The sequence below is a fragment of the Myxine glutinosa genome, chromosome 13, assembly GCF_964187855.1.
Source record: "Myxine glutinosa chromosome 13, kmMyxGlut1.1, whole genome shotgun sequence".
In the NCBI taxonomy this organism is placed as follows: Eukaryota; Metazoa; Chordata; class Myxini; order Myxiniformes; family Myxinidae; genus Myxine; species Myxine glutinosa.
Genome location: NC_136273.1, coordinates 75,032,953 through 75,047,293, shown reverse-complemented (window position 1 = coordinate 75,047,293; position 14,341 = coordinate 75,032,953). Strand labels below are relative to the sequence as shown.

The 14,341-nt window shown below is 44.9% G+C and overlaps 2 protein-coding genes across 3 annotated transcripts in view; one reads left to right on the top strand and one right to left on the bottom strand.

Moving 5' to 3' along the window:
- Nucleotides 1–14,341, bottom strand: part of LOC144888698 (uncharacterized) — a 240,192-nt gene that overhangs the window by 53,673 nt on the left and 172,178 nt on the right. The window lies entirely within an intron of this gene.
- USP14 (ubiquitin specific peptidase 14) overlaps nt 4,261–14,341 on the top strand; it is a 56,150-nt gene continuing 46,069 nt past the window's right edge. Inside the window, exons 1-4 of one of the 2 annotated variants that reach the window (XM_068134611.2) lie at nt 4,261–4,413; nt 6,289–6,434; nt 9,432–9,464; nt 9,752–9,856. In XM_068134611.2, the coding sequence (XP_067990712.1) occupies nt 4,398–4,413; nt 6,289–6,434; nt 9,432–9,464; nt 9,752–9,856 (300 nt within the window). In that variant the 5' untranslated portion in view covers nt 4,261–4,397. The remainder of the gene's footprint in view (nt 4,414–6,288; nt 6,435–9,431; nt 9,465–9,751; nt 9,857–14,341) is intronic. The other variant, XM_068134612.2, reaches the window with a different exon arrangement.

Here is a 14,341-nt window from a genome sequence, read left to right as displayed (position 1 = left end):
GGTTTTGCCGACCTTTTCCATTTCATGCACAAGTCGTGTCACATCACAAGTTGCAATGACGAAGCTAAACTGATATCTCAAAGCGAAACTGATGTTGAAAAGTTTAACAGAAACTACTGATCTCTGGATCATCGAATGGGAAACCAGAATGAAATGCGATGGGAAATTGCTAAAAGCAAAGCTATTGGGACTTTAGAGAGAGGGAGAAGGTCGGGAGCTGAAGAAATAATGTGGCGAGGGATCGTTGCCTGGATGTGGTCGGTTGGTATGGAAAGAACTTTGGTGATCTTCCATCAGGTGGTAGGCCCAAAACATGCCTTAACCCGTTTCCCAACTGAGCTTTTATAATATCACCTTCACTTCCGAGCAGTACTTCGGAGGTACAACAAGCATGGATTGGAAATCTTAGTTGATAGAATGGAACAAGGTTGTCGAGGTTACCAGTAGCAACCATTGCGACATTTGCTCACTGAATATTTACACTGAATTCCCGTTTCTACCAATACACACTCCAAAGTAAATTGCTCTTTTCAGGTGAGACATCTACGAACCCCCGTCATTGATGGGTACCTTTGCTAGTGTACACACATATATATATATATATATATATATATATATATATATATACGTATAAAACTTGCTTTTTGGAGATCGAGACATGCCACTTTTATTCGTTTTTTTCCAGTTCAACCCGAATCTAGTTCATTTTTCTGCTTAGAAAGCAATTTAATTCACCACAAATTTCCTTAATGATCTCTCAATAATGGTCTTTGTACAATGCAATGAAAGTTATGAAACCGTATGGACCAAACACTGGTAATTAGGTCTACCATTGATGAGTTATATGACTGAGTTTTGATTCCACAGATATTAACTTTTTTGGCAAGTTCATTAGATAGTTCTCCAAATCTTTCGTTGTGGGGAAGCACACCCCTTTCTTTCACGTACCTTTCCAAGTACTTTCAGCTTCTTTTAGTAGCTTTTTCAGCCATTCTGATTAACAATCCTTATCTGGCATGCATAATATACATTCCCTGCCCCATGAGGGTGTGCTACTGGTTTCTGCACATGCACGGCGACTGTTCTGGGATGGCTTACGTCATTTTGAAAATCAAGTATTTGTCAACATTATTTTCTTACCCACTTAGGAATGGCAGGATGGCCTGGAAGTAGGTACACCTGTTTGTAGGCCCTTTTAGCCTCGGTTTGACTCCCAACCCAGCCATAACTGTCATCCTGGTGTTTCACAGACAGGGTGATTCATCAATATGTGTTCAGTCTGTTGAATGGACGTTAAATTGGGTCTCGTCTGCTGGCATTAGTTGGTGGACGTTAGAAATCCCATGGTGTTCTTGGTAAAGATTAGATGAGCTCTCGCTGGCACCCCAAACAAATTACAAAGACCAGGCCACCAAGTAGAAGGGCTGTTTCGGGTTTCAATCGGTTTATAAATAAGGAATGAGTAGGGATCCAAAGTTTCAGGGAGTGGGCCTTGTTTTCGTTGCTAAGGCCAATTGTTTTCCACAGCATCAAGCTGAGCAAGATGTGAGGCAGACTAGGTGTCCCGTATTTTACGGGATTATCCTGTTTTTTTTACTCAAATGTCCTGTGTCTCTTTTCAAACCTTCCCGGGACGCCATTTGTCCCGTATTTTTCATCCTCCGAACAATATTTGCATAGGGAAAGGAGAGGCGGCATCCAGCGCTGGCACATCTGCTTCCATCAGGGCAACAATATGCTGTCAATAAGGCCAAGCAGCAGCCGGAAATATTGCCGTGACATCATGGGACTCGTCAAAGAGGACTGGGAGTGATGAAACTTTGAAGGGCCAAAGTCCACTGAAAAAGAGGAAAGCGACCACAAAAAGGATGTGTCTTTCTTGATGAATGGCTGCTTTCCACCAGTTATTACTGGTTGATGAAGGATACTGAAAATTGTCGTGGAGCTTCCTGTACATTTACAGTATGCTCATGGAGTTTCTCCATTTCCCAAGGGTGGCTTATCCGATATCAAGCTGCAGGAAGCACACACAAGTCTAAACCGATGGTCGCCGCAACAGGCCAAAGTATCAAAACCCTCTTCACAGTAAAATACTCTTCAGAAGCAGAAAAGGTAACCTGGATAATAAACATTCCAAAGAAAACTTGGTAATTATTTACTTTTTCACGTAAACATGTTGTGATTCTCATTTTATCATCAGACTTCATAAGATGAACTTCCAGCATTTTTCCAACTTTTAGTGCAAGTTTTCATTTGGAAACACGTTGTTTTCACGTCATTAATTGAGCAGAACATCGTTATTTCAGAGCAAAGATCGAATTCCTGAAAACTTTTTGCCTGAACATGTAAATATGGTGCTGCTTATATATTTGATCGAACGGGCAAAGAACCCGATGGACGCGATAATTCCCACTTTTATAATGTCCCCTTCCTCCACCCAAAGCCGCTAAGACTTCTAATGGGTTCAAAAGGGTAATTCTAATGGGTTATAAAGGGAAATTGTAATGGAATGTAAAGGGTAATTGTAATGGGTTCTAAAGGGTAATTGTAATGGAATGTAAAGGGTTATTGTAATGGGTTCTAAAGGGTAATTGTGATGGGATGTAAAGGGTAATTGTAATGGGTTCTAAAGGGCAATTGTAATGAGATCTAAAGGGTAATTGTAATGGGTTTTAAAGGGTAATTGCAATAGGATCTAATGGGTAATTGTAATGGGATCTAAAGGGTAATTGTAATGTGATCTAAAGGGTAATTGTAATGGGTTATAAAGGGTAATTGTAATGGGTTCTAAATGGTAATTGTAATGGGTTCTAAAGGTTAATTCTAATGGGTTCTAAAGGGTAATTCTAATGGGTTCTAAAGGGTAATTATAATGGGTTCTAAAGGGAAATTGTAATGAGATCTAAAGGGTAATTGTAATGGGTTTTAAAGGGTAATTGCAATGGGATCTAATGGGTAATTGTAATGGGATCTAAAGGGTAATTGTAATGTGATCTAAAGGGTAATTGTAATGGGTTTTAAAGGGTAATTGTAATGGGTTATAAAGGGTAATTGTAATGGGCTCTAAAGGGTAATTGTAATGGGATCTAAAGGGCAATTGTAATTGATTTTTAAAGGGTAATTGTAATGGGCTCTAAAGGGTCATTGTAATGGGCTCTAAAGGGTAATTGTAATGGGATCTAAAGGGTAATTGTAATTGATTTTTAAAGGGTAATTGTAATGGGCTCTAAAGGGTAATTGTAATGGGATCTAAAGGGTAATTGTAATGGGCTCTAAAGGGTAATTGTAATGGGATCTAAAGGGTAATTGTAATGGGCTCTAAAGGGTCATTGTAATGGGATCTAAAGGGTAATTGTAATGGGCTCTAAAGGGTAATTGTAATGGGCTCTAAAGGGTAATTGTAATGGGATCTAAAGGGTAATTGTAATTGATTTTTAAAGGGTAATTGTAATGGGCTCTAAAGGGTAATTGTAATTGATTTTTAAAGGGTAATTGTAATGGGCTCTAAAGGGTAATTGTAATGGGCTCTAAAGGGTAATTGTCATGGGATCTAAAGGGTAATTCTAATGGGTTCTAAAGGGTAATTCTGAAGGGTTTAAAAGGTAATTGCCTGAGTGTCCCGTATTTTTCTTTTCCCTGGGCAGGAGCACCAGCCCAGAGGGGAGAGCAGTATTCCATCAAGCTGCGGATGAAGGCCTTGTCGGTGGATATAAGAGTTCAGATGTGCAAAGGAAGGTCTTTGTATGACGCCGGTTGCTCAGTGCTCACTTGTCAAAAGAATGCACAGTGCGCAGCTAGCTGGCATTGGAGACCATCTTTGAAATGTGATTTGCCCAAGAATAATGGCTGATACTGCTGTGACACCCAGATCCGACCTATCAGTGAGATACAAAACGTAAAACTGTTCAGCCTGGCGGAGGTATGCCCTCTACCTAGTGCCGTTCTAGTTACCTCTGTCCTCCCATAATTCCCCCAATGAAATTAAGTTGTTTTTACTTATTGTTTTTTAATTCAATGTGGTATTGTGGTTGTAGGGTGCACGCAATATGGACCGAATGGCCGTCTCCTGCGTCTAACTTTCTTATTATTGTTTTTCAGCGATTGCACACTGTCTGATGGCCATGTTGGTGTTGCTAGCTTTAGTATGTCTGATGTTGAGGTGAGAATTGCAATATAGTAATTTGATTGTTTTCCCCTCAATGTTCGTGCAAAATGTAATTTGTGTTTATTTCGTGTTAATACCCGACGTTGATTTTTTTTGCATTTGTTGAGAGTTAAAAAAAAAAGGAAAAAATAAGAAGCCAATCACTAATCAGTCGTTTTGTCGAACTCGGCGATCGATGCGCTGACGCCTTGGATCAAACCGTGTGTGATCTTTGCTGGTCCTCTCTCCTGCGATGTCAACTTTCTTAGGTTAGTTCACTCCTAGATGTTCGGCTCAGATATTTTATTCAGTGCTACTTGTTTTTACATTTGCGTTTTGCAGTTATCCTAGTAGGCCTTCGGGGTTTCGTGAAGCCAACGGTGTTTCTTAGCTTGATTAACGGGTTCCTATGTACGTTCGGCCTTGACGCGGATTATCCGACGTCTTTTGGCCTTCGAACTCTCGGACGTCGGCTCTAAAGTTAAAGGGTTCAGTCCACGTGGGTTTGATTCGACATATTTGTGTCACATCGACTTTCGTAGATCGGCAAGGACGTCTTCGGCAGGAAAATAATCGCAAATATTTTACACCAACGCACGCTCCCTCCATTTAGTGACCGTTGAGACCTTCCATGACCTGCGCTGTATAGTAATAGTATATATATATATACCTACATGTTAAAACAATTGGAACCACCTGCGTGACAGACAAGCTGGCCTTCAAAGCCAGTCGCCGAATGTGCATCCTCTGTCATGCAAAGTCCTTCCTTGGCACACCTGAGCTCCTCACCACGTACAAGGCTTTCATCTGCAGCTCAATGGAATACTGCTCTCCCCTCTGGGCTGGTGCTCCTGCCTCACACATAGCTCGGCCTCACGCTGTAGAAACCAGGGCTTTTACCTTCGAGCCATTGGTATCTTCCCCCAATTAAGCAGATTCAGTGGGTGTTTCTCACTCTCACCGCAGGCAGGTTTAGGTCTTTCTATCTTGTACCGACGCATCTCCGGCCTTGCACTCTCTGCTCTGTCCCCTCAATATTTCTGCAGGATGCTCAACCACCCACTTCAAATCCCCTGTTTTCTTCCCTGAAAGCCCTTGTAGGATCCATCTTATCTCGTGCACCCTGCCCCAGCCCTCTCCCTTCCACAGATCTCCTGATGTCCCTGTTCCATACTGTTGTGCTTTCCTCTCTCGCTCCCTCTTGTCCCCTGCTCCCTTTGTTATATGTCGTGTGTGCTCGCTCTCGTACAAGCCTCGACAACGTATAAAAAAAAATAAACAAAGGTGAACAGCATGTAACATTTTTCAAATCCTTGGTATGACGGCCCCGGGGTTCAAACCCCCGACTTCCCGGACTCGGAATGCATACTCTAAGCCAGGTTGCACCACCCTGTCTGGTGTTGACGCCGCACCTAATAACCAAAACTGAAAATATAATTGAGCAGCAAATAAACTAAGACCATCCTGTTGTCATGCATGTCATGTCACTACCATCGTAGCGAGACCATTTCCCTTCTGGTAGCAATGGCAACATCAATAACGCACATTTGAACCGACAATTGTAAAAAAATAAAAATAAAAACATTTTGTTAGCTCTGCCATCGAAGGTGGATTGAGGTTATATTTCCACGTATGTTTGTCTGTCTGTGAAAAGGATATCTCAAAAAGTAAAGAATGGATTCAGACAAAATTTGTTGGAGAGGTTGGGTGTGTGACTAAAACGGATTTATTAGATTTTGGTGAAGATCCAGATCCGGCTACTATAATTTTTAAGTTATTCTTCACTATTGATAGATGGTTCCAAAAGACGATATACAGTATATTATGATAACTCAAGGTGTGGACGGATTTGGATGAAACTGGGTGGATGAGTTGGGTAAGTGAAAAGAACAAGCTCAATAGATTTTGGTTCATGTCCGCATCAAGATCCGGCCTATCAGTGGGATACAAAACGTAAACTGTTCAGCGTGGTGGAGGTCTGCTCTCTACTGAGTGCTGTTTTGGTTGTTTTATTTATTTATTTTGTATTTTGAGAGAGCAGCTAATTGACATGAAGCAAGATTTTTCTTTTAAAATTGCTGAGTTTGGTGTTTACCATTTGTGGAATAATCTCTGGAAAACGATTATTTATTTGTCTCTTGCAGTGAAAGTGAAATGGGGAAAGGAAAAGTTTGAGGATGTGGAGCTCAACACAGATGAAGCTCCGATCTTGTTCAAAGCTCAGCTGTTTGCTCTCACGGGTGTGCAGCCTGACCGCCAGAAAGTTGTGTTCAAAGGAGCAACCCTCAAGGTTTGGGTCTGCTGGTGGATTCCTCAGATGTACATCTTTGGATTTAGTTGACCTCTGTCCCCGATTGTGACGACCACTTTGATTGTTGTGGGAAGGCTTGCATGCTCCTGTTGTGACTCTTTGGGCTATACTTGTGGGAGCTTACCTAGCCAGGCAGGTCAACGGGTAGGAGCCAGACTAAGAGTAGTCACACATTTTATTGGGGCTAGGAAAAAGGTTGTTTTTTTCCGCCTCGTCTAGTCTCCCCCAGGGAGTGTTTGGATATGGACACCTAGCAGGGCTAAAACAAGACCTGTCCAAAGGGTGGATGAGCTCCCTGTGACCCAACAGCCATCCTTATCCAGTGCCCAACTGTGTCTGCGGACGTCCTCCTACAGTCGGGTTACCTCCTTCTAAGAGGTTGGTGGCAGTATTTGCACTCGGGCCACCATAAAAATGTCATTCCGCAACACGCACAAATAATACACTAGAAAAAACCCACTCCGTGGGAGTACCTCCTCCTGTGCAGCTGCCCTGTGGATGATGGGATTGGGGCAAAGCCTTCGGGATCCCCATTCTTTTATAATAGGAAAAGCACGGGGTAACTTTCCTGGGTTGGTTGTGGAGGTGTGTGTTTGGGTGGTACTGAGGTGTAGTCCACCAGACGACATCTCCTTGGGTGAATCTGAGGCGGTCCCTTCGGGTGGGTGCCTGGAACGTTCTTGCTCTAAGAGAGGATGATCACCTGTCTGCTATCATCTGAGCTCCAGCGTTTGAACATCAGTGTTGCAGCACTTTCTGAGGTTCAGAGGCTGGATCGTGGTGAGATCATTCTGGGTGGTTACACCTACTACTGGTCTGGTCGCTTTGACGGTTTCCATGCCCAGGGAGTTGCTGTAGCTGTGTCCAATAAGCTGACTCCTATGATAGTCGAGGTAACACCAGTCAACGAGCGTATTATGAGACTGTGGATTCGTCACTCTTTGTGTGTTATTTCCCTGGTCTCTGTATATGCTCCGACTGAGGAAAGTTATCTCACTGTGAAGGAGGCATTCTCCGCCACGTTCGAGTCTGTGGTTGATTAGTGCCCCAGGAGATATACTCTTCTCGTCTTGAAGGATTTCAATGCATCGACTGGCACTGACAGGGGGATTGTTATGAGGCATGTGTTGGTTCCCATGGATCTGGGACTGTTAACCAGAATAGCACCAAGTTCCTCGGCTTTGCAAGAAGTCATTGACTTAGTGTGGCTGGCTCATGGTTTCAGCGTCCACAGCCTCATCGCTGGACTTTGTATTCCGATGCTGGTGGTGTGGCGAAGGAGATTTACCATGTGCTCATTGATGGTCGATGGCGGATGCTCCAGAACTGCAGCGTCTACCAGAGTGCTCAGTTCCTCAATACTGACCACAGGCTTATAGCAACTCTGAAGTTGCAGCTCAAATCCAAGAGCCTAGTGCTATCATCCCAGCCTAGGCTGGATGTGGGCAATTTCAAGGAGGAGAGGGTAGTTGAAGAGTTTGCAAACAGGTTGAGTGGGGGTTTTGGGGGTCTGGATGCTTCGGGGGATCCTGAAGAGTTGTGGAGCGCCTTCAAGACCACCATCTTTGATGTTGCCGGTGGCTGTCTTGGAACCCACCGTCAGGCAAAGAAGAACTTTGTCTCTCAGGAGACGCTTGATACCATCGACCAGAGTCACAAGGCCAGGCTCGATGGCAGAGCTGAATTGTTTCCGGAGCTGAGGCGTAAAACTGTACGTTTGCTGAGAGCGGACAAGGAGGCCTATGTGCGAGGAATCTGTGAAAGGTTAGAGCATCACTTGTGGACATGTGATTCTCGTTATGCTTGCAGAGGAATCCGTGCATTGCATTCCTGTAAGCCTGTCCCTAGGCGTACTGCGGTTCGAGCAGATGGTGGTGGCCTCTTGACAGAGGAGTCTGAAGTGAAGGCCTGCTGGGCCGGTTACTTTGAGCGGCTGTACCAGGCTGACCCACCGGCTGTTGAGTTGGATGTCAGTGGTGTTGCTATCTCAAATGCTGACTCCGCAATTAACTGTGAACCGCCTTCACTTGTTGAAACACAGGTGGGGGTGAACCGGCTCAAAGGGGGCAAAGCTTCTGGGATTTGTGGCATCCATGCTGAGCTTCTCAAGGCTGGTGGAAATGCTGTACTTGAGTTGTTGCATGCAGTTCTGTGCTCTGTTTGGGGCACAGGCATCATCCCAACTGACTGGAAGTGGGGCCTTGTTGTCCCCCTCTGGAAAGGGAAGGGTGATCACCAGGACTGCAACAACTACCGAAGGGTGACACTACTATCAGTGCCGGGCAAGGTCTTTGCTTGGATCATTCTTGAGAGGGTTCGCCACCATTTGCCCGAGCACCAGCGACCAGAGCATTCGGGCTTTACACCAAAGAGGTCAACAATTGACCGCATCCTTGCGCTTCGGGTCTTCACCGAACGTAAGCGAGAGTTTCACCAGGGGCTGCTTGCAGCCTATGTTGATCTCCGCAAAGTGTTCGATTTGGTGAATCAGGATGCCCTCTGGAGGATTATTGGTTTTCGTCGGGTGCCACCAATGCTGATCAATCTGATCTCTGAACTATACTCTGGTACTGTGAGTGCTGTGAGGTGTGGTGGCTCCATCTCTGACTTATTTCCAGTTGTTACTGGAGTTCGTGAGTGGAGGAGGCCAAAGGGCAGTCCCGGGTGCCTCATGGTTGCAGCAGGTTGATCAGCATCTCAAGGAGATAGGGATGCGCCAGGCATCAGCCTGGGGGATGGCCAGACGGAGGCCCCTGGAGTACCGTCGGAAAGTGGTTGCGGTGACGCGTTGCTCTGGCGCATGCTCCCATACCTGACCTGACCTGACCTGACCTGACCTCTGTACTGTGCTTCACAATGAAAGAATAGTTTCCATGGAAGACAAAAAAAATTATGAATGGTACATAATTTTGGTGGTCTTTGTGTGATCCGACAAGACAATTAAAAACTTTCTTCTTCTTTTTTTTTTACCCCCAGGATGATGATTGGGGAAAATTTCGCATCAAAGATGTGAGTATAAATAACCATCTGGGGAGTTCTGGAGGAATTGCATTGTTTGTAATTGACTTCCAATGTTGTGCAAAAGTTGTGGACCTTCCAAGGACGGATATATATTTAAAATTGGAATACTGGAACTTCGTTAACTCGACTAATTGTCATTATCAAAGTAACAAGAAAACTTTATTTTTCACACCATAATTTGTCTCCCTCCACCCTTCCCCTTGGATTTTGAAAATGAAAGGAATAACTGATGACCTTTCAAGGTATCCTATTTTAACTGCTCTTTCTGCAAGCAGGGAATAACGTTGTTACTCATGGGATCGGCAGATGAGCTGCCACAGGAACCGGCAGAGAAACAATTGTTTGTGGAGGACATGTCTGAGGAGCAGCTTGCGTCTGCTGTGAGTTTGTCTCTGTACTTCCATTTCTTTTAATCTCGAAAAATTTTAAGTGCAGTACTTGAAACTGCACATTGGTTAAAGGACTGTCTGCACATGGATTATTCAAAAATTTACTTTTTAACGGACCAAACCCTCGTTGCTTACATATTATGCAGATAGCTCATGAACACGGTGGAATCTGTTTGCAATGTGGATAACAGTGATTGGGATTCAAATTGGACTGAAATCAGCAATATTAAAGGTTTTACATTCTCCACTACTTTCAATGACCTCCTGGTCCCAGGGTGTAACTACTGTGTGCAACCTGATTATCACAATTGAAACCCAGCTCACTCACTAAAGACCTTTGTGGAGAGGATAATTTGCATGCTTACCTTTTCAGGCCTATATGTGATACCAGTGTAAACGTGATGGTCCATTATTCGTGTTGTGACTTGTGATCGTCACAAATGTATTGTGTTCAGTATAGACCCATTCCCCATGCAGGGAATGTTTTCGTAGCTTATTTCCTTCTTTTTGAATCGCAGATTATCCATTCACTTAAACGGCACAACATTTCACTTCCCTCCAGGTCTTCAAGACGGCCATTCACCACCGTCTCAGATCATCCCCCATTCTGAACCATGATTATTTTGACCCCCCATTAACCCGCAATCCCAAAAGCCCACTGACATAATTCCAGTTTTCCTGATGCCTCACTTCCTGTGTACCTCACTTCCTGTGTCCTCACTTCCTGTGTTCTGGGATCGTTACTGTATAAAAGCGGGTCAGCCAACGACATGCGGGCTGCCGACGATCCGCTCCATGCTACGTTCCCTCTTAAGGACTTCAAGCCCTGCTTAGGCCTCTTCTTGTGCATCTGGCCACCATTGTGTTGATTAAAGCCTACCTAAAGGCATACTTGTCTTTTCTGCTCTGCTCTGCCACAACACCCACCTCTCCATATTTCCAGTTTTTCCTTCCTAAGAGTTTCCTTCTGTATCCATCTTGTCCACCCCATGCATCCTCTCCTTTCCCTAATTCTTTCCCACCCCATTGTTTGTCCAAGTCTGCCTACATCTTGGCCTTCAACTCTGCTGTTGTTGTTTCCCCCCTTCTGTGTACTGCTCCTTTTGAGTCCTGTTTCGCATGTTTTGCATCCTGTTATGCCCTGATCCGTTCATTTTACTCGCTCTTCCACGAGCCCCGACTATGTATCCAAAAATAGAACATACAGGTACTTTTCAGAGTATGGAGGGCCATACCCTTAAATGAGAGTAATGAATGAGGAGGTGGGGGGGGGGGGGGGGGGGGGGGGATGGTAGATGACAAAGCATTGTATTTGTGTAATCCTGTTTTGCTCGTTAGATGCACGTCTTGTCATAATGTGCCCTATTTAAGGTACTCCACATGCTTTGCAGCACGAGCACAGCATGATGTGTATATCCATTTACTTTATGGTCGAAATAATGTGAAAATTACATTCATGAATATTTTATACATCATATGGAGATAAAATTGTATAATCCCAGATGTCCTATGGTGAAAGAGCTCAGCTCTCCTAACAACTCTCTGTCCAATCTTTTCCCTCCCCTCCCCCTCACCCCAACACTGGCCTCTCCTACTCCCTTCTTATTCAAATCCTGAACCCCCCCCCCCCCCCCCCAACACTCTGTCCTTCCCCACACTTTTCTTCTTCAGAACCTGAACTCTCCCTGCCTCCCCCCTTCCCCCACACAAATGCTCTGTCCCCTCCTCCCCCTGTCTTATGAAAATACTCAACTCCCCCCTCTCCTCCCCCAAACCCCAAGTCTGCAAGCCCCTCCCAACCCAAATCCACAACCCTACCCCCCACCCCCTAAACCCTCAATCTCGTCCCCCCCACTCAGCCCCTCAGGACAGAATTCCCCACATCTATATAACTGGATGAAGCCATATTGATTACTTGTATTTTGTGCTTTGAAATTTGCTCCATCTTGAAGGACATTTAATCTTTGATGCCTGATGGTAATTTTTTCAGTCAATATGCCATCTGGCTGAGTTGATACAGGGCTGGGAGGATAGCTTGGAGATTTGTAAACTCCCCTTTGACCCAGATAGCCTGGGTTTGAATCTCGGCCCAGCTGTGAACATGCAGGAAAACTTCGTATTTCACATGCAGGAAAATTTGTCAGCGTCCACCGTCCATCTGAGGACCTTGAACAGGAGGACCTGTCTGCAACCACTGCTTGTTGGTGCACGTTAAACATCTCTCAGGGTCTTTTACGATGAGTAGGTGAGTTATCGCTGGCATCTTGAACAAGTTCCAAATTCCTGCCACCTTCAGTTCAACATCGGCCTGGCCAACTGGTTCGTGAAATACTTAGGCCAAAAACGTTCCCCAGCCAATCCCACACGCAGTGGGAATAATTGGGGTTGTTAAAGTAGTTGTACTTATAGTCTGACCACCTGTATGTCATTCTACTTCAGAGCTTCCTTGATATTCAGATTTGTTTTGTTCATTGCCTAACTTCTGTCACACTGCTCTTAACATGATCTTGACATCACATGCACATACACTTGCACACACACCCTTGAAAGAAGGACATTCTACAGATGATGCCTTCCTTCCACAAAGTGGTATAACTGAGCTATTGGTAGTTTTATCTTTCGAGATGCCCTCCTCCACATTAGCAAGTTCCCAGTCACCTATGCCTTGCAATTTCTTGTTTTCTCATAAAGGACATCTGGCATGGATCACGTGTGAAATGGCTGATAGCACCTGCTTCTTCTTTTCTGGCAATGGCACTAATAGCACATCATGTTTCACTCTGTCCATCTCCACTCTTCTTGGTGCAGTTAATTATCCCCCTCTTTGGAATAATTACCTCCCCCACCAAAGATGGAGGTTATGTATTCACAACTGTCTGTTTCTGTGAACAGAAAATTTCAAAAGGTTATGGACAGATTCGGCCAAAACCTGGTGGATGAGTTGGTTAGTCGACAAGAACAAGCCGATTCGTTTTTGGCTCGGTTCCGGATCCAGATCTGGTCTATCGGTGGAATACAAAACGTAAACTGTTCAGCCGGGCAGAGGTATGCGCTCTATCGAGTGTTGTTCTAGTTCTCCAGGTTTTCCTGAGATACATGCAATCAGCTGCCTTCATCAATATCAAACTTTTTCATGTCTGGTCTCACTTTGTCTATCCATCTCAGCTTGGTTCCATGTGGCAACCATTAAAATAGAGATGCTTAGGGATGTGGTTGTCTTCCATCTGAGCAAGATGACGTTGCCAATGTAGTCTTCTGTCTGCAATAATATCCTCTATTGACGACTCTCTCCAAAACTACCGACTTGCATATGAATAAACTGATATTTTTGTCCATTGTTGAGCCTTCATGATGCTCAATACATTTTGGAGGTACCTGTTGTGAAAGGCCTCTATCTTTCTGGAGATGTATTTCTGGTTGGTCCATGTCTCAACTCGATACAACAGCCCATTAAACACAAAAGCACAGTAACGTCGTCTTCAAGGAATGGTCATTGTCGCTGAATGTAGGCCTGTATAGGCCTTCAAACATTCTCAAGGCACAGGCAATCCTGTTGTCCACATAATTTTTTGATATATCCATGCAATTCTATAATTGCCCTGAGTTATCTAAAGTCAATCACTGCCTTGATGGCTATCGCTCTGATGTGTGTATATATATATATATATATTGTTGCGAATATGGAATTTGGCCTCCATATCCGCTTGTAAATATTCCCCTATTTCCCCAATACTCCCCAACTATCCCCAATCCCCCATTCCCTAGTCCCATTGTCTGTAAACAACAATCAGTAGAGCCGACCTTCCCCTTTTTCCCCCATTAAATGTCGTGCCCAGGTCCACCGCATCACACGTAGACAACTTTCGGACATCTTGCTAGTTATTCTTAGTCTATGTCAGTTAAGGACTCGTTTCCATTAATTATGACTCTTCGTTGCACCAGAATGTGATTATATGGCACCAGTAGTGAGTTTAGGACCTTTCCCATACCTCCTTCCATCTTCTTCCCCAAACAACAACAACAACAACAACTACAACTACAATTACAACAACAACGACGCTGCGCGGGGGAGTGTGCGTCATCACACCGGCTCGGTTAGCCGCCATTGACAATGCGCTCCGGACCATGCGCTCCACGGGGTTACCACGAAGGGGCTCCTTGTCAGTCCCTCGTCAAGGGCGGAGCCGGTAACCCCCCCCCCCCCCCCCCCGCACGCACCCAATGAGAAGCGACGTGCCGATTCCATCTGGGGCGGAGCTAACGAGCCGAGGGCGTGTCACTCCCCGCCGGATATACGAAGCGACTCACCGGATGTGAGGTCAGATGCGCCCCCAGCTTGAGACGACAAGACGCCACCTCGAGCGCTGTGAAACCTCCCGCATCTCTGGACCGGACCGGGTCGACCCTGTCCTTGAGCCAAGAGTGCACCTTGAGCCATCAATACCTGCCTTTCCTAGCCATCAATCCCCGTGTGAG